The sequence below is a fragment of the Stegastes partitus genome, unplaced genomic scaffold (genome assembly GCF_000690725.1).
Source record: "Stegastes partitus isolate 25-593 unplaced genomic scaffold, Stegastes_partitus-1.0.2 Scaffold3642, whole genome shotgun sequence".
NCBI lineage: Eukaryota > Metazoa > Chordata > Actinopteri > Pomacentridae > Stegastes > Stegastes partitus.
This window is the reverse complement of record NW_007581373.1, coordinates 33526-57944: the sequence shown is the minus strand read 5'-3', so window position 1 is coordinate 57944 and position 24419 is coordinate 33526. Positions and strand designations below refer to the sequence as shown.

The following is a 24419-nucleotide window of genomic DNA, read 5'->3' as shown; positions in this document are numbered from 1 at the left end:
ACTGTCATACTATTTTCTGAAGTGCATGTTGTTCAGGTACAATGGGGTGGGTCAAAATTCTTTACTTTTTAAATAGTGTTGTTTTTTCCCACCATTTTTGAGCCCCCATAGCTTGAGCGGAGGTTAGACACATGAACTTTTCTGGGATGAAAAACACCTAAAATGTAGCAAAGTCAACTTTATGTCCACTGCAGGTGTCAGAATCTAAATGTAAAAACTGTACCAGTTTATTGTCTATTACATAGAGTAATAGAAAAAGCACCGGTAGGTACCCTGAATGTGTTATCTCTTCTCTGATCTTCTGATCTTTACTGGAGAGAATTTTTTAAAAGTTCATTTTGGGTAACCTCTCAAGGATGATATCACCACATGGGATATGTGGTTGGTTTATACAAGTAACAGCATTCGTTAGGGGCAACATTTTGATACCAGACTCATCTTTTAGCCTGGTATCAAAATGCCAAATGTCAAATAAATTTTCCAACATAGTCATATTTTAACACTTGTGACAGTAGCTTATGGCTGTTAAAAGGAGAAACAGCATTTGTGTTTACATGTTTCATAGAATACTTTGGACAAATCACAGTGATCAAACAAGTTAAGTGCTTGTTTGAAATGCTTTGAAACTCTACTCTGATGGTGTTCAGTTCTTGTTCTGTTAGTTTGTACTATCAGCTTATATCCATCACCATATTGAAGCCTGATGATGTGTAATCTTGGTATCCATACTTGTCTTTTCTAGGGGCCTGAAAATTATTATGTGGGAATGATCATGATTTTAATTATTTCAAAGAACCCAAATTTTGCAATTCACAAGTGTCAAAATATTCCTATATTAGAACTTTATTTTTGACACAGAAGCCCAATGCCATGAACATGGCCTGATCTCAAAATGTAGGTAAAAATGAGACCTCTCATATGTCGACCAACCACCCGTCCAAATAGAAAATGCACTTTTATAGTTTTCTCCTGTGACTCATCAGAAAACAGAGTGCACATTCAGGTTTCCAGTACTTGTTTCTATCACTCTATGTCATAAACTGCTGCAGTTTTGCTGTTGAAACTTTAATGGATCCCATGATAATAAAGTTCAAATTGGTTTAATTATAGCAAAACTAGCAGCTTTTAACAGAGCTCAAATGTGTTTTCCTTTGCACTTCAAGAGTCTGTAACTCAGAAAATATTCATAGAATGAAAGTAAAGTATTGTGCAGCGTCAATAAATATACTGTAGTTATTGTACATTAAAAAAAACAAGCTAATTCTGTGGGGGGAAGTGTAGGATTTTTTCAGATTTGAATGGTTTTGTGTAAAGTGACACACGAAACTAACACTGATTGCAAAAGGAACCACAACAAGTTCATATTTGTCGTCTACTTTAAATGTGTTTTTGGTTGCAAGGTGATCCACATATCATTGTCTGTAATATAAAATGGAGGATACATTAACCCATGCAATGGAAAAAGAACAGTGCTGTCCAGCAGCATTACAGAGTCTCTAATGTGTGTATTCTGAAAATCACAGGCCTGTGGAAATAATTTTGGGTTTTACAACATCGAAGGGAACATTGTACAGTTCATAATGTGTTAAATTATGTCTAAAATCAGTACGGATCTTCTTCCAAATTCCGATAAAGGCAGCAAGTGAACATCATCCCCACAAGCTGAAAGAAAACAGACACGAGGAACTTGTTAGTTCCGCACTGCACACAAACAGAACTATTACTCAGAGCTCAGTTACTCGCATTTTGCACAACATTGAAATAGATGTTGATATTATGCTCAGTGATTTACCTGTAAAAATGCAATCCCAATACCCACTGCACTGAGAATATACAACTGACTCAGGATGAATTCTTCTAATTTCATGATGCAGCCTCCCTGGTAGCACGAGAAAAGAAAAGAAATTCAAATCTTGGTATACTGTAACATTTAGGTCTACAGAGACAGTAAAGAGCTCTCCCCACCTCCACCTTGTAGATGTTGGACGGATGGTCCCTGATGCCGCACAGTTCACTGGGACTTTTACAGCAGCTGTCAGGAACCACCCGATCGTTTTCGGGTGACTGGATCCACGCATTGTCCATCCAGTCTGAGGAGTTGTGACTACCGCAACACTTGAACTGAGAGAAAGGAATTTTAGGTCGAAACAATGTAAAGAAAACAAATGAGGAGCTGTACCGAGAACAGAATTCCATCATCAATCAAATTATGATGCAGACTAAAGGGACTGGTTTTTCAAATTTATCATCAAACTTGAGCTTCTTCCCAAAGTGGTGTTACCCTTTTTTAATGTGAGCCATTTCCTGCCTTTAAAATCAGTATCATCCTTTCCCACCTGCTGATGCAGTTTGTCCACAGCATCCGTGACGCTCTCCTCTCCTGCCTGCTTGTACTTTTGCTGCATGGTCCCCTTCAGGTTTTGTCTGAGCTCCTCATCCAGCTGTGAGACAGGAGAAGCACTTTAGTGCAGGAAGAAAAAAAACCTGTCACCCACAAATCCCCTCCCATCAATAAAAATAGCCACTGGTCAGGTTTCTCTCCACCCCTGTAACATTCCAGTCTACCTGTGCAATGCCCACACATAACTCAAATTATATGAGCACAGATTCTCTGACCTCACTCCCTGATTCACAGGAACATTCTTCGCATGAATTTGCAAATAAAAATAGCTTTTGTTGCTCGACTGAAGACAAAACCAACTTATATCAGCCTGTTAGAGGAACAGATTTATATGAAATAGAAAGACTATGGCAGCAGATTACCTGGTAGCAGAAAGGGAAACACTGGAGCAGGAAAAGGAGGGGGGAAGAAAGAGAGGTGTAAGAAAGATGGAAAAACAGGACAAATGAAGAACACGCGCAGAAAGGCATGCGGAGCAGATTTCACAACAGGGCGCAGCAACTGAGGTATTGCATGGGTGTTAGATTTTAAATAGAAATGCTGGAAAAGAGTGAATGGCATTTGAAAACACATGAAAGGATTATGGAATGACACAAAGCACTAACTAAAAGAAAAAAAATGCTAGCTTCGTAATCTCATATTCATATTGAAAGTGATAGATTGGACTGATATTAGTCACTACATGATTTGGTCAGATGTAAACAAACACATCCAAATAGAAGGTAAAACCTCACGTCTTGGTAGGTAATGTAGGCCAGGACACCAGCAATGAGTTCCAGCAGGAAAACACAAAGCAACAAGATCAAATACTGCAGAGGAGAGACAAGAAATAATGAATACACTTGAGCTGAAAAACATTTTCATATTGTTTCTGTGCTTATTTCTGCTAAAATGTGGCATTCAGTGAAACTCTAAATGTTAGCAGTGCAGATACGTGTGCATGACGGGAAAAAAAACAAAAAAACAAGTAATACTCCAAAGAATAAGTGGTGAAACTGTGGCAAAGGAAGTTATCCATTGCAAAGTTTGTGGGGAATATGGAAATAGACGTCACGTCACAGAGCCTGTGCAGGTTTGAATGATGTCCTTTGACTGTGTGTTTGTCTCTCTCACACTCTTCAGTCTAAGCAGCCCGCTTGTGATGCCCGTCATTCCTCTGGCATGAGCCACGTGCTAAATCTAAACTCTTAAAGACACACTCTGCATGACTTTGTCTGTTATATCTGACAGGCACGTCTGACATAATGAGCTGCACTGAATGTAGGCAGACGAGACAGAAGGTCACCAAGGATTAACTTTCAATACACGACTCAGATGAGGCGGTGTGTGTGTGTGTGTGTGTATAAACAGGAACTTCAACGTGTCTTGGTTTCTGATTTGACACAAATAAATAGGGGGCGTTGAGCTTTGGTGCAATGAAGTGGAACAACCAAGGCACAAATAAAAAATTGTTTTGCAGGCTGTGTTTTGCAGGGCAGATCACTTTACCACAATCAAAAGACTCTTCATCTCCTTCAGAGTGCCACAGCATCCGATTATCCCGGTCATTATCACAATGACTCCAGCAGCTATCAGGATGTAAGCTGAGACGGAGTAGAAGCTGGAATTCAGTAAACTGATGTAGTCGCTCTTTTCCACCAGAGTCCACACTCCCACCACCAACACGACTCCTCCTGCCAGCTGACAGAACGCACCGTTATCAGAAACCAGATGCTCACATCAGGCAGTTATGTTTTTAGCGGTTTTAACTTAGATTGTGATGCAAACAAGACAACGCCTCATTCATTCAACGTAAACCTCAAGAGACTCATCGAACTTAGCTATCGTCCAATACACATAAATCTCTGAGTGCATAGTTAGGAGAAGGTTGTACAAGAACCGATCAGTTTATTCTTAAAGCCTGAAGGAAATTGGAGTTTGTGAAGTAAAGAAAGCAAAAGTTAGATTGCCTCTGATGTATAGACTCTACATTAACCGTAGCAAGAGCAGTCTATTGTTTGACCGTGAGAAACAGCAGAAATTGTGTGAGCTGTGTAGTGATTCAGTGTAAACAGTAAAACCCTCATTAATTTCTATGGTTGAATGTTGCGACTTTAAGTGAATTATTATGTGTTAATATTCATCACAGCTGCTTGTGTCATCCTAAATTCTGTGAAAATCTTTGCACTTACCAAGAAAAGAAAATTGAAGAGAAGAAGTAGATATTTCAGACAGATTGTCCCACAGGTGTGTGTTTTTTCACGTTGAGTTTCCATTCTGGGTTAAACAAACAAACACATTAGTAGTCTATAGGCTGATGCACAAATGGAGAAAACATCAGCAAGTATAAAACTCCAAGATTTATTCTGGAGATGATTAGATTGCACAACTGAATCTTTCCCTAGAGAGTGAAATCGCTCTCAGAGGAAGCCATTCCTCCCAACACTGCTCTCATGCTTTACTTAAGATTATCATCACACAGCTTTCTGTTTCTATACTTGCATGATGCTAAGGCTTATTGTATTAGCACCGTATCTGATTGAGGCTAGTTAGTTGCGGTCCACATATAGGAATTTCCTCTTTCAGTCTGTTTTAGTTCCACCTTTAGTGTAAAAAGGTGATTTAATGGGTGGAGTTGAAACACAGCTGCAGCACATATGAGCTTTTCTGACAACATATCAGTGGAGGTTTCACAGTTACTACATTCGACTAACGTGCACGTTAGACTGAAATGTGTTGTGGATTTTCAACTTGCATCGAGCTGGTACAACGGAGCAATGGGATGAGCTCACAGATGAAATCAAATATGTTGTGGGGAAAACATACTTAACTACTCGTGTCACATGCCATCCAGCAGACAGATATATATGTCCCCCATATCAGTAACTTAAGCTGATCATCTCACGCTTCAGTGATTTACTGTTACTGACTTTTTAACTCTTAATTAATTCGTCAAACGCTGTCTTTTTCCTATAACCTAAACTGAACTTTTCTCTGCTTCTATTTTAGGAGAAGTTGGGACCCTGAGCATCATGGGAGACGGTGATGGTAAACTTCTACTCACCAGTGAGTATCTCTTTTTCCAATGTTAAACAAATCAAGAAAAGGCAAAGGGATAATAGAAATAACATCATAAACACATGAAAAATAGAAACTTGTAGGCACATGCTTGCAACACAAGCTTGACATGTTAATATGACTGAAAACAATGTCCTAATGGTCACATTCTGAGTTATTTTTAACTCATTGTGTCATGGAAAAAACTGCTTTCCCTTTTAGCCGAGACCAAAATAGTCCTACCTGATTTTAGATGTTGGGCCCCAGAAGGATGCAGATTATCGGGGTAACGTCTTCCCAGATCCCTCTAACCCCAGTGTCAATGTGCCACTGTCTTTGAAGGCTAACTGCAACAGAGAAAGTTCTCAGTTGACAGTCAGACCCGAGCCTCCTACCCAAGCTCTGAGCGCCTGTCCTCTTTTGGCACAGCAGGCAGCTCGCCCCCTCACAAGCTATACAGAGAGCTTTTCTGCCCCCAGCTGGTTTCTTGTGCACATGAGCTCAACTGGGGGCAACAGTGTAGTTTAACAGACATTTAAAAAAGGACATGGCAAGAAAGGAATCATCAAAAAATATCTTTTATTAGATGTAACATAAACATACATAACAACATCAGTAAACGTTACATGTAAAATTCAGTAAACTTGTTCCCAGAAAAATTCCACTGTTTGTGTTCGGTTACAGTGAGCAATTGGCACAGGATACGACATCGCTCCACTGAACCATAGCCGGGACTCATGACAGGTTTTAGTGTTCCAAAAGGTTGTCACCTCCTGTTTATGTACAGCAAGTTCTTTGAGTCGCATCCTCAGTCAGTAAAAGTGCATCTACACATTGTCGATCATGCTGGGTAATCAACATCCTAAATTAGAAAAGTAAAAGTCAACAAGCAGAACAAACCACAACATTTGAGAAGAGCACTTAGTTTGCAAGCTGATCCGTCTTTATCTCAGGTTTCTGACAAATATAATACACGCTCAGTTGCCAGTTTAATATGAGAAAGAAGGGTTCAGTTATGGAACAGCTGCAGTGAGAACATAAAAACATGGGCAATAGGGAAATTTAAACAAATGATAAAGGATGATGTAATCAAACGCTATGCTGCTATTGAGACCGATTAAAAGCAATGTAATCATGTTTTATGATTTCTGTTGAGAATGTATTGCCATTGTATGTTGTGTAATGTGCTTAAATATTCTGATGAGACACTGTGAAAGTGTCAATATTTCAGTTATTATTGACATAGAACTTCTTCCAAAACCTTTTTTGAACTCTGAAACTCTGATTTTGTGTATCAAATGTTGACTTTTGCTTAAAATTTTTGGTTCGAAATAAAAAAAAAAAAAAGAAATATTGAATCAAAATGATTTAGTTACAGTTTTATTTAGTCCATTGACAGTAAATTAATTCATACCAATCTTGATAACTGATATTAATTCAAACAATTCATCCAGTAATACAAATGGCTCCAGCTTAACAAATGTGAGGAATTGTAATTTAAGTTATGATTTGGTGCTATATATATCCATCCATTATCTATACACCGCTTAATCCTCACTAGGGTCGCGGGGGGCAGGGGCTGGAGCATATCCCTGCTATATATAAAACTAAATTAAACTGAATTAAAAGGCTGTTTTTTTCTGGTTTAACTTTTCAAACTGAATATCTTTAGGTTTTCACTGTTTGTCAGACAAAACATCTGTAGCACTTGAAAACATCACCTTAATTGTGGTGCATGAAAAAACACAACTGCTGTAAAACAATAAACTAGACTCAACCACAACAACTCTCTAAAAGTTTAAATAACAACGAATTGTTCTAACTTTAAACAGAACTGTTTCTTATTTGAGTTTACTTATAAAACAGCAAATCTGCAGTAAAACCCTGCTGACAGACATTCTGCAGGATCTGACTAACATGAAGGCTATCCAGTAAAAAAAATAGCATACAATAAAAAAAATGTGATGCCTTACCCAGCCAGATGAGTCATCAGCTCCTCCATATTACATCCAGTCTTGGCACTGCACTCGTAAAACAAAGCCTGGTGCTGCTGTAGAAACCAGGAAGAAAAAAAGGTTTTATTTGATTGTTGTGTAAATCACTGCAGAAATGTGTTTGGACATTCAAATGCTCCTTACCTCGGCCAGCCTCCGCCCAGCTCCTGTTGACACTTGCCTGCTGTGACTCTCTGTTAAGTCCTGCTTGTTCCCCAGCAGCATCAGTACGGCACCTTCACACATCTTCTCCTGGGACAGACACGCAACAAGTACACATTATGTAATGGAAATACACCAGTGGGGAGAAATCTTACAACACTGTTCAGTAAAAAGCAGAATCAAAATTGAGACTTTAGTTCCACTAGTGTCTACTAGGATTACTGCTGCACCCTTGTACCCTGCATGCATATTCAAACTAGGACGATTTTGCATGTTCTTGTTACATCCAACCATCCACAGTAACTGCTCACCTTAACGGAGTCCATCCATCCTCTCACTGCTGTGAAGGTGGCAGACTGAGTTATGTCATACATGGCCAAGATGCCATCAGCCTTTCGGTAGTATTGTTCAGTGATGCTGCGAAACCTGGGGAAAAAAATCAGTAGGAAGAATTAGAGGAACAAATGTAACACCCATAAAAAGTGACTTGTCAAAAAAAACAAAAAAAGCTGCATAATTTCATAAGTTTGCTCAAAGACTGTACAGCTTAACTGGTGTATCTGACCTCTCTTGTCCTGCAGTGTCCCAGAGCTGCAGGGTGATGGTGGTGGAGCCCACAGTTAAAGTCTTCATCTGAAAGTCTATACCTAAAAGCAACGAAGCCCCATGGTTTCATACTTGACTTGAATACACATGAATACTCATTCTACATACATGCTGAGGAACATGTTAATCATTGTGATGATAAAAAAGAAAAGCTTACCGACCGTAGTGCTCATTTTACTGTGGAAGCTTCCTGTGCAGTAGTGCTGGATGAAGGAGCTCTTACCCACCCCTGAGTTACCCAGAAATACCACCTTGAACACTCGCTGAGGACTGATAGTTTTGCTCTAAAATGCAGGTAAAGGGACCAGACAACATTTTGATATCAGTCTATTATTTGACTAGATTTTTTTTTAATGCATTTAAGAGACAAATCTGTGCTCAGTAACTGATCTATAGAAAACGAAAGCTTCAGAATACTATCCTTATTGTTCTAACTTGATGATGCATCTGTTGTTAAATTGATTATTTAAGGATAAATTGAGTATATTGATGCATATGTGTATATTTACCCTACCTGAGTCTGGGTCTGTTCAACATTTTCACCCCTGACTCTACATGACTGTTGGTGTCTCTTGGATGAATTTGCCACCTCTTTGTTTTTGTCCTGCTCCAACTCATCAGAAGAGCTCAGCTGTCTTCAGAATCAATGAATACACAGAATTAGTGGCTTTCTGTGGCTTTTCTGCCACATTACTGCAAAAATGACAAAATGTACGCAGGTGGTCATACAAACCTTTTCAATGGATTGTCTTGCAGTAAGTAGTTACCTATGACTGACCCTCTCTTCTGCAAAGGCTTTGTGAGATTTGGATTCTGAAAGGTGTTCGAGGAGAGTGAGGCAGAAGAAATGAGTTGCATTAAGATTGTATAGATGTAAATAGATTCTTATTAAGTGTGCAGATGTGACGTGGTACGTAACCAGGGAATCAGTCAACACTGTCTTCTATGCAGTAACAACATTTAAAGAGCAGGAATGCAGTATGAATTTGACATTTATTCTGCTGCAAAGTAGTTTAACATCATCGTCATTTGTCAACATTACACTTCCTTTTATAAATTATATGACAAGGAAAAAACAGGATGTAACCAACAGGCGTTTATGGTGTTGTGGTCAAAACAGTTTCTTGAATCAATATTTTGCATTTTCTGTCAGATTCATTGTTCTGAAATCCAGCAAGAAGTTAGAGTCCAAAAAGATACCGATAGTAAACAACTTTGGCAAAAATGCTTTACGTTAACAAAGAACGTGGAGAATGTGGCGGAGAAATGCTAAATTAGCAGTCGTTTGAGAACTTTGATAAAGGGTTTATTAGACTGAACCCACTTTAGTTTGCCTGCATAAATAGCATAAGATGTACAATATGACTAACAAACATATATACAATATAACACCTTTCCTTCAAGTTGACACAAGACAGAATAAATGTCTATTCGACAAAATCGTTCACTTCACTGACCACATTCACAGAAAAACAACATTGCAACTTTGCTAATAGCTTGTCCATGACATTAATCAATAACCAAACAATAACAGCTGCCCATATAAATAATCATTGTCCAGAGGATGAAGCTATTCCAAGACTTAGCTTAGGGTGGGTAACCGTGCTGTGTCCTCGGGGTACAAAGATCTTGTCTGAGGTAATGAGTTAATGGCAGATTAGGAAGGACAGAGTGTCTGTGACTAACCCTCTTCTGAGACTGTTGAGCATCTTTCTCATCTCGCAGCCTTTGGTTCATGTCCCTGACACAAAAAGGAGAAATTTGTCACATTGCTGAGTGATTAAATTAATAAAGAAGACACAAAAGAATTCAAACACTGATAAATTACAATCATTAATTTAGAAGAACTTTATTAAAACAGCAAACAGTGGCTGTTCAGACTGACCTCAGTATCTCCAGTTGTCTCAAGAGACTCTCCTTTTCTTTCTTCATGTTTCTTGAGACCTTTATGACATTTCTACAGGAAGCCAAACAAAAGGCTGTTTAAATCTGGTGATATTCGATATTTTTCCTACGGTAAACAAATCCCATGAAAAGACCAAAACTACAACTCAGTCTCACATAGGCTATTCCTCTGACATGTTGTTTTATTGCAATGAAAATCGGTGTCAATAGAAGCAATGGGTTTTAAAGTGTCTTCAGTATAAACCACTGAGCTTGGAGCTGACAGACTGATATTGTTAGTTTGGTCTTTTTGTGGATTTGTTGTAATTACAGCAGTATCATCCTCCTACAAATATGATCAGGGACATAGTTGTCAGTTATGCTTTCAACTGAGAAAACACATCCAAATGACTGTTTACAGTAATCGTTCTTTGTTTATTGTATATTTGGGTATTTTTGCTTGGGTAACATAAAGTTGTGAATGTTTTTACTTCATTTAGGCTTCGGTAGCATTCTTCTGGTCAAAATCACCTTTTAGTTAGGTTGTCTGTAACTAAAAATTGAGATCACATGACTTTTTATTGCTCATTTTTTGTGTAATTATAGTATTTACAGAATTTGCTTTGAACTTGGTAGAGCAGCCTTCTCCTATTTTGCCTTCTGCTCCTGGAATAAAATTCAGAACACACGACAGCTTTATGGTTTTGTCTCACTGGAAGAGTTCAAAGTTCTAATCGAAAGATGTGTAACTGAATAGTCAAACTGCAACACCTAAGCTGGATTTTATTTAGTTTTTCTCAATCCCCTAGGATGTTCTAAAGTGTTTTACTTTGTTTCTGTGTCACTTGTGTCATTCTTAATTTTATATTTGTAACTTTAGAATAGTGTGGCTTCTCGTCTCCCTCAGAAAAAGAGATTTTAATCCCAGCTGTCATGACACATTTTCTTTCAGTTGAGGGAAACACTTCTGAAACAAAATTATCATTATCAGAGACGATTTGAATCTGATGTTGAGCTTCAGGCATGTTTTTGTGCTTTTGGCTGCTCACCTCTGTCTGGCCACCTGTTCCTGGGCAGCGCTGTTTTGCATCATGTTGAGTTTTCTCAGAGCGACCTGCAGCTGCTCTCTGCTGCTCTCCACCTGCTCATGTAACTGGATGTTGAGTCTCCGCAGTTGCTCATTCTGCTCCTTGACGTTTCCTTGCTCGCTGCTCAGCTGTTGGATTCTAGTCTCGAGCTAAGAACGAAAACAGCTTCTGTTAACATTAAGACACTTTTTAGAAATAGCATTAGTATCATGTGGACGCCTACCTCTTTCTGTTTGCTCAGTGTGTTCTCCAACTCTTGTTCCCGCATCCTCAGCTCCTCCTCAACTTTTTGCCCTCTCTGCTTCTGTTTAATACTGTCCTTGATTTCACAATAAATACATTAAATTCTATTTCAACCAACACTTGCATTAGATGTCACAACAGCTGGACTAACTAGCACCTGTCTGTACCTGAGCCACGTGCTTCTCTCTCTCCTCTTTGATCTGAGTTTCCATTTCTTCGTATATGGAGCGTACAACCTGATCGTGTTCACTCTCTCGTCTAAAACAGAGGAAATCAAAGTGAAATTTATTTTAAAAACTCAACACGATCCAAACATTCACAGTTAAACTGAGCAGGATTCATGAGGTGGGAGGAAGCTGTGACCTGCGCAGAGCTTGTTCCATACTGTCTCTTTCTCTGATGGCGTCCTGTAAATGAGACACTGCTTGGACCAAGACGCCCTCCAGGACACTCAGCAGCTCTGGTCTGTCTCTCTGGAGGTCACACCACAGAGAACGGAGCTCCTGCTGACTGACACACAACACAGCACACAAGTGTTTAAATGACTGAAAACATCAAACCTTTACCATATGGCTCCACTGATTTACATTACAGGGAGGGAATGAGTTGAAATGACAAACTGTATGATTACATTATGTACATCAAAAATTATGCATTTCAAAAATGCTGTTTGGGGAAGAAACTAGTTTTTGACATTGCAATTTTGAGATTTTCCCCCAAGAAAGGACAATATACACCTTTTGCCCACTGTATTTGGTACACCTCTACAATCTACTGCAAGCGAATACAACCCTATTACAATCCTTATAATGGTTAGATTTTTAAAAATCTTCTGAGAGCTGTAAATTCATCTATATTATTAAGGTTATAGTTTGTTCCACTGGACTACATTACAATAAAATGTGTTTCAAATGTTCTGCCCCCCCTTATTAGTAAAAGTGGTGGGTGAAACATTAATAACACCTTTTATTTTATTTTTTTTAAGATGACTTTTTCTGGCGTTTTGCCATTTTTAGTTAGGACAGTGAGACAGGAAAGGGGGCAGAAGAATGGGGAGAGACCTGCAGCAAACTGTCGTGCGCAGAAGTCGAACTCACGACCGCTGCGTCAGGGAACAACAACCCCTGTTCATGGGTCGCCCGCTCAACCAGGTGAGCTATAGGGGTGCCCAAAAAAAAACACCTTTTATTATATTGCAACAACTACAACCTGCATAGCATATCCAACCTTCTTTTCAAGTCAGTTTTATTAATACAGCACTAATTCAAGGGGGACATAAGTCATCTGATGGCACTTCACATAGTAAGGTCAGCAGCTCACATTAATTTACTACATTAGAAAAACTCTACCATTCCTCTTGAGCAAGCACTTGGTGACCGTGTAAAGAGAAAAGTTCCCCTTTAACTGAGCTCAGCAAGGACCGACATTGATTGGTTGGAGTGAGACAAGAGCAATAAACTCTTAAGTGATTTAATACTTATCTAGGTCAAAACTGAACTATTATCTGTGTTAAGGTAGAATTTATGGCTGACCGGTGTGCTAGATTACTTTTAGAGAGATTTATTAGTACCTAATAAAATAGCCCGTGGGTGTAAAAACATATACTTAATAAAACATAAAACTACTCAACATGGCCAATTTTCATATGGAACTGCTAGGATTTGAAGATCGGCAGTCGTTTATCTTTCTAAAACCAATGCACAAAATATAAAATGCATTTTGTAGTGTTTGTTTGTTTTCTTTCGCCTTTCTTTCTGCAAAAACACATATGTTTTAATTTTAACACATAAAGTCCAAGCAGTTCCCCTATAACTTGTACCTAAGGCAGTTTCTGAGAACAAAAGGACGATATCGGTTAATATTTAAAGATATACTGCAAGTGGTGCTATATCGTTGCGACTAATCTTAGTGAACAGTCTTAATCGCAATCCATTTCTAACAGAGTTCTTACTCTTTGAAAAGTTTGTCAGCACTGAGCTCCATTAATATGTTGACAAATGTGACTGCAGTGGAGTCCTGAGACCAGTCTGTCTCGTCCACATCCTCATCTGCTTCATCTTGACTCAGCTCAGTCGTCTCCTCCAGTCCCAGTAACTCACCTGCACCACACAGAGAAGAACAAAACATCCAGATGACATGTCCCTAATTAACTGTAGCTTTGCCCATACATCTAAAGTCAGGCAACACACTACACTCACCAAGCCCAGCTTTGAACTCAGCAGGAGTAAGGAATCCATTGCTCTCTCGGTCCAGACTATCAAACACAGTCTCCAGCTGTTCAGGGGAGAGCGGCAACTCCCCCTGTAGACTCTGATCAGAAGCAGACGCAGAGTTCAGCACTTTACAATCAGTCCAAATTTTGTTACTCCATTAAATTGGCTTCTTACTTGCATGTCCCGTTTTGTGATGAACCCTTTCCCCTCTTTGTCACACAGCACAAACAGCTCCTTGGCCTTCCCCATGGTCTCTTTTGGTGGGCTTAATGGCACTGCCTCCTTGCTGCGGGGTGAAGCCAGCGGACTGCGCCCCCGGCCGGGCCTGGGGCTCCCAGGAGGAAGGCTCCGCACTCTGGGGCTCACTGGTACTGCCTGACCGCTGCCTTGACCCACCAGCACTTCGCCATCATCCAGCCACTTAGACATTTCTGTACAGAGGCAGATGGATGTGGGTGGGCAGTGCAGGGGCAATTTGTTTGTTTTTTTAAATTTCATTTATGTAGAAGAGGACAGTGCATATTAATGAACACATACAGCACAATGACTTTGTGTAAATATGCCAGATTTAGCAGCTAGTTTCCATCTGTAGTCCTCGTTATTAGTAAAATAATAAATATATTGTTTCATATGAATCATAATACAATCTAAAAAGATGCATGAACAGCAGTTAACACCACAACAGACAGAACATTTGGAAAAATAAACAATTAAAAAGATTTCATACATGATCACAGATTTGATTAGCGATCAACCATTTGCTGTTTTTTAAAAGTAGAGAAGGTAGAACATTCTCTAACCCCAGCACGAAGACTGTTCCCACTTTTACTAGCCCTTACAGACAAAGTGTTTTGACCTGTAGATGTTCTCCTGAACTGGATCTCACAGTCTCCTCTGCAGACCGATCTTGCAGGCCTACTAACAACATTGTTCTTTTGTTTAAAGACGTTTATACTAGGTACTGGCTTTATGCACTGGTGTGTATGCATCTGGTCTTGAACACATGACCTCAAAATGTCAAATGTGCTGAATTCATTTATTCCTTCATATCACTACGTGTCTAAAACAGCATTAGAAACACTCACTTTCACTTTCTAGAAACTAGAATGAATTTAATGACAATTTAGGTCAAGTTTCTCAGGGCTTCGAGATATTGCTAGAAGCAAGCCGTACAGGTCCTCCCTTGTCAAACATGAGGTGCAAAGCAAACTAACTACTGTGACTGTGCACATTATCTACAGCTGCTGAGATCAGTCAGGCCGAGCCACAGTGAATTTATTTTCTAATCTCAGAAACATTGCCCACGTAAAACCTTTCCTGTCTAAGAAAGACCTCAAATGATTTATTCATGCTTTTATTTCTAGCAGACTTGAATAATGTAATGCCCTGTTCTTGGGCCTCCCAAAGGAATCTTTAAACAAACTAGCGATGTTTCAAAATACAGCAATGTTTTAAAGTCAAATGTGAAGTTTTAAAGGCTCCTCATTGGCTCCCATATTATTTTCAAAATCACTTTGACATTGTGATTCTTGGTTTTTAAATATTCCTAATGGACTCGCACCTGACTTTGGCTTTTTATTTTTTTTTAGATCCCTAAGATCCTCTAACTCTGGTCTCTTCAATGTTTCCCAGAGTAGAACTAAGACATAGAGATGCTGGATTATCAGCCCCATGCATCTGGAATAATCTTCCAGAGAAGCACCTGGTTCTATATTATTTTACTGATGTAAAGCACTATAATTTGCACAAGCAACACAAATAGCTATTACACTAAGTTATTAATACATTTTAGATGTGTTATAGGAATCCAATATGACAGCATGTTGTAGAGGAAATCCTTTTACATATTTCTATCCAGCATATAAATTCCTGGGCAGAAACATGTGGCTTCATACAGCCCAGCCATCTGTCCTCAATGTTTATTTAGACGAGGAGAATTCAGGCCACGTATGTGCACCAGGATGTGTGCAGGGTAAAAAACAGGATGGTATCATGTGAGAAGAATTACTGCGTACTTGAAGGGGAGGGCAGATAGCTACTGGAGAGGAGATGCAAATTAAACATTTGCAATTGTTTGCATTGTCAGAACTACCACTGGAAACTGCAAACAAATTTCCCTCTGAGGAACTATGGGGGAAATACACCACAGTCTCTCCATGGACATTCATAAAACTGTGATTTATGACAGATACAAGCATCACACAGTCTTCAGGTTAGATGACATTACTATTACACAGAACCACATCAGCATAAATCATACATAGGTAAATGCAATCACGAATGTTCCCATTTATCTCGTCACGCTGAGGTACACACTGAAATTAGCCTCAGTGGCAAATGACAGTCCCACCTTCCTATCTCTACTGTCATGCTATCTATAAAGGCATAAAATCACAAAAAAAACATGTGCTGATACTAGCAGTAAAGCATCTTGCTAATGATCTGTGAAGACTTTAAAACGTCTGCACAACATATAGGCTATACTGAGATTCCTGATAAGAGACTTATGTCAACACTGTATGTTGAGGATTTTCTGTCAAGCCAACAGCCAAACCAAAGGTTAAATAAACCTCTAGACACTAACATACCATTTAGCCAGGTGTAAGTGCAAGATGTGCTGACACTCATGGAAAGTGACAACAACATGCTGAATGCTACAAAAACGCTAAAAAGTCAACATGAGACCATATTCGGTGTGACTGCGTGGGCAAACTTTGAACATATGTTAGTTGAAAACACTGACAGCTCTCTGGTGATAAAACAGGAACTTAGACACACAAGTATGGTTGTGAACTGCACATTAGACAACAGTTTCCCTCAAACACAACTTAGCTGGAAACTTATTACTAATTAAATGGCTTTCAGAAGCAATTTTAGAGCAGCTGAGGAAAACAAAACCAGCAGCATGTAGCAACGTGCATTTATTATTAAAGAAGAGAAGCCCACACAACAAACAGGCGGTTGTTAATATATTATAGCAGAGACAAAGTGAACACAAACGCTGTCTATTATTTCTAAATGACTCGTATTACAGCACCTGTATATGTCAGTTCAGCGAAGTTGAAGAAAGTTTGACAACTTACCTCCGCTGTGCTGGACGCAGGTGTCCACTACCTTTGATCAGCTCGCGCTTATTTAGGCAGGTATGACCGTCGGTCACTAGGGGGCGCTGAAGGCCACATGCTGATGGAGGGTACCGTAACGTTTAGTATAGAGCCTCCATTTTTCCCCTACATGGTTATATTTGTCGCTGTGATTTCCACAAAACAGCTTTATAAGTCACAAAATGTAATAATGACGAATCAGTAAACACAGTTCTGTTCTGCTCACTATCCTGTTTACTTTTCGCCATAGATATATATATTGCTTATATCTATCTATCTATCTTTCTATCTTTCTATCTATCTATCTATCTATCTATCTATCTATCTATCTATCTATCTATCTATCTATCTATGTTATTATTATTATTGTTTCGATCTGGAACAGGTGCTCAATAAATTTCCCTGCGCGTTGTGTAATTGGGTTTGTGACAAAAAAAAAAGGTCTTGAATCTTGACACGGTCTATGTAGCAGTCTAATTTGGGCAACGTTATTGTTGAAGAATATTTGTGGAGCCTCTATTTCCGGTATTATGGTAAAAAGCAGCGTTACCATGGAATTCACGGAAATACATCCGTTACCGCTAAAAAAAGCAGCTGTGGAGGCTCCGAGGGGCAGCATTGTTTGCGGATAAAAGTAGAAATAGGCGCAATTTAGTGTTTCTTCTCGACTCAGAGTAACCTGTTTTCGTTCTTCATACGTTTTTCCGGTAAGTATGTGTTTGTGAACTGTGCTTGTGTAACAGTGAGTAGAGTTAAACAGTGTTGTGGTGGCTATGTCTGCGGTGGTTCACGTAGCACACAGTCTGCAGTGAGTTCCTCGAAGTTAAAATCTCAGTTGTGCCCGTGCCAAATCCAGTGATTTGTTGTGGAAATAAGCCAGTAGTAACTCTATTATCCGTCTCCAAGATTATCTAGTGCCAGGACTGAATAACGATAGGCTACCGTCATAGGAAGATTACATGGGTGAAAAGAGAGAAAGGGAGAGCGACGCGAAAACAACAACAAAAACAAGAGATGGAGGTGTCTGCGTAAGCTACGTTTGGTCAAATCTGTAATCCCAGCCTTGACCTCTCAGTGCCCGCCTGTGTAACAGACTGAGGGCATTGACCTTACATGGTTAGCTTTACTGCTAATTTAGCTGTCTGTGTCAGTTACAACAGCCACTCATCCACACCGGAGATGGCTGCGGAGCGAAGTCGGAGCAATGAACGCGCCTCAGAGGTGGACATTTTGTATTAATTCTTTGTCTTTTCACTACTTTTGCTCTTCCTCTCAGGTGATGTAGCAAATGAGGAAACTTTCAACACAAAAGATGTCAATATGCTGCATTTGACAGGCTCAAACCCAGCTCGTCTGATATCTTGGAAAGCCTGCTATCATCGCAGAGATCTTTTTTCATCAAGGACAGTGTTTCTTGACAGCGGAACAAACCGGAGTGAAGAGTACATACATCCAAAGAACAACTGATGGAAAAAGCCACCGCTGATAACTATGTGAATGGACCATACGTGACCCATTGTTTGCTTTTATACCTCTGCCAGTATTTTTAGACGAAATTATGTAGCTGGTGAATATTGAACTACCAGATCTGTGTCACCATCAAGTACTTGGATCTGTAAGGAACTTCAGCCAGAAGACCGGTGTAGAATAGACTGTGAAGCTTGGTGGTGAGCAGGATCAACCCCAGAAGATGCTCCAGACTGGCAACTACTCACTGGTGCTGCTGATCCAGCTGACCCTGTTGGCCTATGACCTCTTTGTCAACTCTTTCAGTGAACTTCTGAGAGGAGCGCCTGTCATCCAACTAGTGCTTTTCATGTGAGTCCCTCAACTACATGCTGAAAAGATTCAGAACTGTTATACTTATATTTTCCCTCAATCAAAAACATATCTGAACAATGTATTTCATAAAAGATTGAATTATTTGTCCAGAAAAAAATTGCCAGATTTTTTGGTAGTGATTGTTTCACAAATGTGTAAACTGTTAAAATATGTGGAAATCTGAAAGGCGTCAGTGTGTATTTTGAAGACTCTGACTTTCTCTTAAGTTGTTTTCAATATGATAAGGAATGATTTAACTGACATGTTTTACCATTAATCAATGATATAATAGGTGATTGTAGTTATACATCGTTCTCATCATTTCAGTTGGAAACATATGGTTATACTAAATCGTTTTGGTGTTATAGGCTAGAAAATAATTCTGGAATTAAATAACACAGCAAAGGAGACATTAGAAGAAGTAGTTGAGCTTTACATTGTTTAGCTTTTTATAGTTCTGCTTTAATAACAGAAATGCTTATATTTTCGAAAGCTGCTGGATCAACAAGGTTAATTTTTAAAATGTATCATCCTTGAAATTGTTGGAAAAAAACTGTTGGTTTAATTCAAACAATTGTTCAGTTTACAGTATAAAATATGTGCTCATGAAAGTTGCCACGGTAACTCATATTTGAGACTTGATTTTATGAATCGACAGGTATTTACTCCATGGCCAGTTTTGTGACAGAAATATGGCAAATGTGCCTTTATAGAAGGAACATCTGGTATCCTCCTGATGAGGCAAAGAGTTTAGGCTTCAACAATGTTGTGGTTTTCATCAATTTAAAATTTCCTGTTCAGAGCTCTTGTCATAAAGAGGTGAGCTGTAGCACGTCATTTCTGGGTGTCAGCAAGTACTCACTCATATAGCATATATATTGTTTTGAAATGTAATTTGTACTCTTCTCTCAGTCATTGTCATATATTTTGTTTACACTTTACTGTTGCATTGACAGGTTGTTTACTCCATCAGCATCTCAGTTTGATGTCTGACACCCAACCTGTGGTTCTTGCCACCATGTTCAATGTAACAGAAACAAACACTGCAAATAAATCATTGATATCTGTGTCTGCAGCATTCAGGACATTGCCATCTTGTTCAACGTGATCATCATTCTCCTGATGATGTTCAACACCTACGTGTTCCAGGTCGGCCTGGTGTCTCTGCTGCTGGAGAGATTCAGGGCTCTGCTGGTATTTGCCCCTCTTTACCTGACCCTCAGCATCTGTTTCCACTGCTGGGTGATGGTACGTTCTGTCACACCTTCCCAGACAGCTGTGCAAATTAAAACTCCTCTGAACATGAAAAGTTGATTAAACCAGCGCTATCCCTGCCTAGAATATACCTGCTAAGTAGTCTTTCTTTTTTCCCCAGAACCTACGATGGCTTGATTCAAACCGTTTTGTTTGGACGGATGGTCTTCAAGCTCTATTTGTTTTCCAGAGAACAGGTAAGAGGTGGAATAATTCAGAAATACACGGTCCCAACAGTGATTTGTTCTCATTAAGTATCTGTACTTCTTTCTGTCAACAGCGGCTGTGCTGTATTACTACTTGTACAAGCGTACAGCGGAGTATATGGGAGACCCGAGGTTGTACGAGGACTCTTTGTGGCTGCGCGATGCCTTTGCCAGAGCTCGTCAGTGAAGAAAAGACAGCTCCCACAGAGACTTAAAAGGATCTGCAAAGAAAACCCCATCTGACATTACTTACACTGGGCATCATCATCATCCAGAGAACATGCAAACTCCACGCAGAAGGATTCCGGTGCCCCCCACCGGGACGCGAGCCGGCAACCTTCTTGCTGCGAGGCAACAGTGCTACCAACTGCGCCACCCTGCAGCCCGCATCAACATCAGCTACTCTGAATTTTGGATTACTGTCTTTTTTTATTCTTTAAATTTTATTTCAGAATTTACTGGAGGACAGTTCAATGATGCACCACCCTTTTCTCAAGAGGGTTCTCTACAGATTTGACATTTGGAAAGAATTGTTGCACTATATATATATATATATATATCACAAAGCAACAGACTGATGTTGCACACACATGGAGCTCAATAACGGAGCGGGTGAAAGTCTCAACCACAGTTTGTGTTTACTGGCTCTTCATAGCCAAGCAGACAGCCGGTTAAATGGTTTACAATGGCAGGTAAGCCAAGCATGGCACATGTAGTATTGTATTAATCAGGATTTAGTCGGTTAACCTTTGTGGCCTTGTACATAACATTGGGTTGCAGACAGAATGCAGCACAGTGGAAGAATGTTTATATTTTAGCAAAGGTAAGTTTGTTTTGATCTGTAGTGATGAACATTTTTAGTACAAAGTCTAGTTATTGTGTTCTTTGAAATTTCTATTGAAAAAGACCAAACCTGTTGGTTTATTTTGCCTTATTTAAGGTTAGTATGTGATGTTTACATGATTAATGTAATGCTATTAAGCCAATTTTCCTGTGAAACCAGTTATCTAAGTGGGGATCTTTGAGTAATGTTCCTGCTGTTTTTATTAAATAATCCTTCTCTAATGCCAGTGTAATCCTTCATTACTAGGGTAGTCAGTATTATCCTGGAGTGAAGACAAGGTGAAACAGACTGCTCTATTTTTAACACAAAGATTAATCAGGGATTGAGGTGTTAGACGCCACTCGTGAAACGCACCACAAATAGCCTTCAGTGTGTCAAAATAACCTTAACCCGCATGTTACGTTGCATTACATGGGGTCTGTTCTGTAAAAAATTGTTATTCAACATTTTATATAACTGTTAATCTATCATATTATGAAATCTGAGGATCAGGCTAAAAAAAAGAAAGACACCAAAAGTTTTAAAAATCCCCTTTACTTGTGAAACGAAACCCAGAGTCCATTATGATCCCAAAATATTGTCAGTGCAGTCCAATTAAATCCAAATCCAGTTCGTGTTGTGAGTGATGTCCTTTGTTCCACTGGAATGTATCATATTCTTTTAAGTCAGTTGCCTGAAACAAGAAAATAACAAGCATTTAGGAACTGTTTCACGAATTGAAAATAATGAAAACGATTAGACTTTTATAGGACAAGATTTTGAAAGTACCTTCATACATAGATGCCAACCCAGAGTAGTAAGAACAGCACACCGAACCCCATGAAAAGTGAAGCCACAAGGGAGATCAGGAGCTCTTTGTAGACGTCCCTGGTGTATTTTGTTGATGTCACCTCATAACTGACGAAAAGTTAAGGCAAATTCAGACTGCAGTGAAACCAACAGCAACTCTAAATCTAATCTTTATTGCATCTCATATGAATGTAGATTTATGTCAATAGTGTATCAAATGTAACTCCATGTACTGGCTTCCAGTTTGCTTATTTAACGATATATTCATAAAATCACAAAGTGTCTCATTCTCATGTCACAAAATCATTCTGCAGAAAAAGAATATCGTAAAGCTTTAATAGTTTTAATTAAGAACACAAATTCTGCAGGAACTCAATGTTTCTTGAACACTGTAGCCAAAATTAGGTGGCACTTTATTTGGAGATACAGATGCAACTTTTGGTTGTATCTGTAACAGCCCCATACTACACAGTAGAACTGTGAGTACACACAGGTCAAAGTTAAAGCAGGAAATCAGCCAACAGGTTTACAACACAACAGAAAGTTTGAATTATACCTTATCTCATTTGAATGTTAGCTTTCTCTACCAGTGAAGTGGTGGCATACTTCAAGGTCCCATATTGTGAAAATCTGTTTTTATTGTGATTTTTGGTTCTTGTGAATTTGTAAAGTAAAAGCCTGGTAAGAATTTCCGTGGAATGTCAGGTTCCAGCTGAGGAACCAGTCGTCATTTAGCTGAACATTTGCATAATCCTGCCGCCTCACTGCCTGATGCTTCCACGATGAGCTGGTTCGCTGTCTACCAAGTATACCGTCTTTTTAAAGCTGCTTCTACGAACTCTGAAATGTCTCAGCTATACCCAACACACACCAATGCTCTGCTGTTGAGTGAAAACAAGAGTCTTCATGGACTCCCAGCTTCTGAGCAACTGAAGACCCATTAGATTAATTATATTTCTGATGGCAACATCATTACAACAATTAGACAATCTTAGCATTAGCATGTTGTGTAGCTAATTTTACCATTAGTTTTGATTATAATCCCACAGGTCAGAGCTTTGTAGAAACTGTAATGCTGCTGGACATTCAGAGAGGGTGGAACATTTATGACTTATTTGAAACCAGTAAACAAAGACTGAGTTGTTTACTGTGTTTTCATGTCATCTGTTGTGCTTCAGCGTATCCTAACCTTAACCAGTGTTTATGTATTTTTGCTTCTCTCCAAAAACGGTCCTCATTTACACATCTTTCTGTTTCTGTTGTCAGACAACAAAATTATAATCAAATAGCAATCGCACTGACGTTTGTGTCGGCTGCTGTGCTGTCAAATGCTTTGCTCCAAGCTGTCAATCACAGAGACACAACGAATCTTCTTCCTTAAGATGGTGTTTACAGCAGCAGCTTAGCTGTATTTAAAGCTACCGACACTAAAATAGCCGATTCAGAACTGGGCTGAAACGAGGGGTGACACAGTCATGGTCAACCAATCCTATGCTGCAGTATTTTGAGCTGAAAAGCTAAAAGACACATTCCTTAGACATGTCAGATTTCTAATAATTTCCTGAAAAGGAGCACAATATGGGGCCTTTATAATCTGACTGTTTGTGTTGCAGGCTGTAAGGTGGCTTGGTGGTTAGCACTGTTGCCTCGCAGCCAGACGGTCGTCGGTTTGCGTCCCGGTGAGGACACCTGGGATCTTTCTGGCTGGAGTTTGCATGTTCTCCCCATGCAGCGTGGGTTCTTTCTGGGTTTTCTGGCTTGGTTGTCTGTCTCTAAGTGTAGCCCTGCGATAGACTGGTGACCTGTCCAGGGTGTCGCCTGCCTTCGTCCTAAGTCAGCTGGGATAGACTCCAGCCCCCCACAACCCTAGTGAGGATTAAGCGGTGTATATATAATGGATGTTTGTGTTGCCTGTCTTATCATACTTTGTTTAAAAGTCCAGGAAATAGTTCGCTGAGTGCACTGTTATCAGGGGAAAAAGTGACCCGAACAATGAAAAAAAGTCCCAAATCGTGGTTGTATAATATCTTCTTCATGTGTTCAATGACAAGTCTGGCCAGTAGTGATGTAAAACCAGCGAACCTGCAGTAGAGGCTTCAAAGTGCAAAGGTAATGACATGATCTTGTAAGATCTTGCTTGCTACTCTGCAACACCCACTTGTCTCTGTATACGACGCCCCTCTGTCCTGTTAACCTCAAGAGTGAAGCACAACAAGCAGTAAAAGGATACACGAAGAACCAGGCGGTGAAGAACATGCCGATGGCCAGCAGGACCACAGTGAGGTGGGGGAACACAGCCGGGTTCACCGGGCTGGTGTATCTGGTCATGGCCTCGAGTTCCTGCAGCCACAGCACAGACAGAGCGCGGATACAAGCAGGTTAGAAAACAGCGTGTAATTTCAACCTCCTGCTAACACAATGCATAGAATGTTTAACTTGTGGTTGGTGCTGCGAATAAAACCAGCGTCGTTTCATTAAGCTAGCACTGCGGCTAAATTAAATCATTGAATTACACACGAGAAGCTAACGTTGCTTACTAGCACAATTTCATACAGAATTTTGATTGCTTTCTTTGGGTAAACTAAAATGGACGTGCACAGATAACCAACGATCCACTGTACATCAGAGTTAACCTCATATGAACAAGATAAACAGAGTAATTGTACCATTTTGTAATGAAGCGATGCTCCTGCTGCTATCGTCCCAGGGAAGGCCACGTACTGATTAGCACTTCCTGGTTTTTTCCTGACGTAGCGTTGACGTTGAGACACGGA

The 24419-nt window shown here is 39.6% G+C and overlaps 5 protein-coding genes across 7 annotated transcripts in view; 1 reads left to right on the top strand and 4 right to left on the bottom strand.

The window, feature by feature from the left end:
- Positions 1-88: 88 nt before the first annotated feature.
- On the bottom strand, positions 89-5800 carry cd151 (CD151 molecule). Of its 2 annotated transcripts, XM_008306307.1 has the most exons (9): positions 5681-5800; positions 4573-4657; positions 3890-4081; positions 3136-3210; positions 2764-2784; positions 2337-2441; positions 1966-2121; positions 1793-1879; positions 89-1662 (listed from the first exon to the last, which is right to left on the bottom strand). In XM_008306307.1, the coding sequence occupies exons 2-9, from the start codon at positions 4654-4656 to the stop codon at positions 1603-1605; spliced, it is 780 nt and encodes a 259-aa protein (XP_008304529.1). In that variant the 5' UTR covers position 4657; positions 5681-5800; the 3' UTR covers positions 89-1602. The 2 variants fall into 2 exon arrangements, with proteins under 2 accessions (XP_008304529.1, XP_008304530.1); XM_008306308.1 differs by lacking the exon at positions 2764-2784 and having other exon boundaries at positions 5681-5798.
- A 205-nt stretch (positions 5801-6005) lies between these two features.
- On the bottom strand, positions 6006-8974 carry LOC103375984 (ras-related protein Rab-13). The gene is made up of 8 exons (XM_008306309.1): positions 8933-8974; positions 8714-8834; positions 8357-8483; positions 8159-8240; positions 7905-8019; positions 7576-7683; positions 7411-7487; positions 6006-6299 (listed from the first exon to the last, which is right to left on the bottom strand). The coding sequence occupies exons 3-8, from the start codon at positions 8370-8372 to the stop codon at positions 6215-6217; spliced, it is 483 nt and encodes a 160-aa protein (XP_008304531.1). The 5' UTR covers positions 8373-8483; positions 8714-8834; positions 8933-8974; the 3' UTR covers positions 6006-6214.
- A 210-nt stretch (positions 8975-9184) lies between these two features.
- On the bottom strand, positions 9185-15264 carry cracr2b (calcium release activated channel regulator 2B). Its single transcript, XM_008306310.1, has 9 exons — positions 13802-15264; positions 13613-13724; positions 13366-13513; positions 11778-11924; positions 11582-11672; positions 11395-11490; positions 11133-11320; positions 10085-10156; positions 9185-9940 (listed from the first exon to the last, which is right to left on the bottom strand). Exons 1-9 carry the CDS (start codon positions 14123-14125, stop codon positions 9787-9789), a joined length of 1332 nt encoding a protein of 443 aa, XP_008304532.1. The 5' UTR covers positions 14126-15264; the 3' UTR covers positions 9185-9786.
- Positions 15265-17315: 2051 nt separating this feature from the next.
- Positions 17316-21077, top strand: tmem138 (transmembrane protein 138). The gene is made up of 5 exons (XM_008306311.1): positions 17316-17438; positions 18008-18549; positions 19629-19800; positions 19928-20003; positions 20087-21077. Exons 2-5 carry the CDS (start codon positions 18422-18424, stop codon positions 20197-20199), a joined length of 489 nt encoding a protein of 162 aa, XP_008304533.1. The 5' UTR covers positions 17316-17438; positions 18008-18421; the 3' UTR covers positions 20200-21077.
- A 294-nt stretch (positions 21078-21371) lies between these two features.
- Positions 21372-24419, bottom strand: part of tmem258 (transmembrane protein 258) — a 32175-nt gene continuing 29127 nt past the window's right edge. For both annotated transcript variants that reach the window (XM_008306313.1, XM_008306312.1), the window contains exons 4-7: positions 24312-24371; positions 23876-23985; positions 21625-21753; positions 21372-21529 (exon numbers count right to left, since the gene is read on the bottom strand). In XM_008306313.1, the coding sequence (XP_008304535.1) occupies positions 21627-21753; positions 23876-23985; positions 24312-24314 (240 nt within the window). In that variant the 5' untranslated portion in view covers positions 24315-24371 and the 3' untranslated portion in view covers positions 21372-21529; positions 21625-21626. The remainder of the gene's footprint in view (positions 21530-21624; positions 21754-23875; positions 23986-24311; positions 24372-24419) is intronic.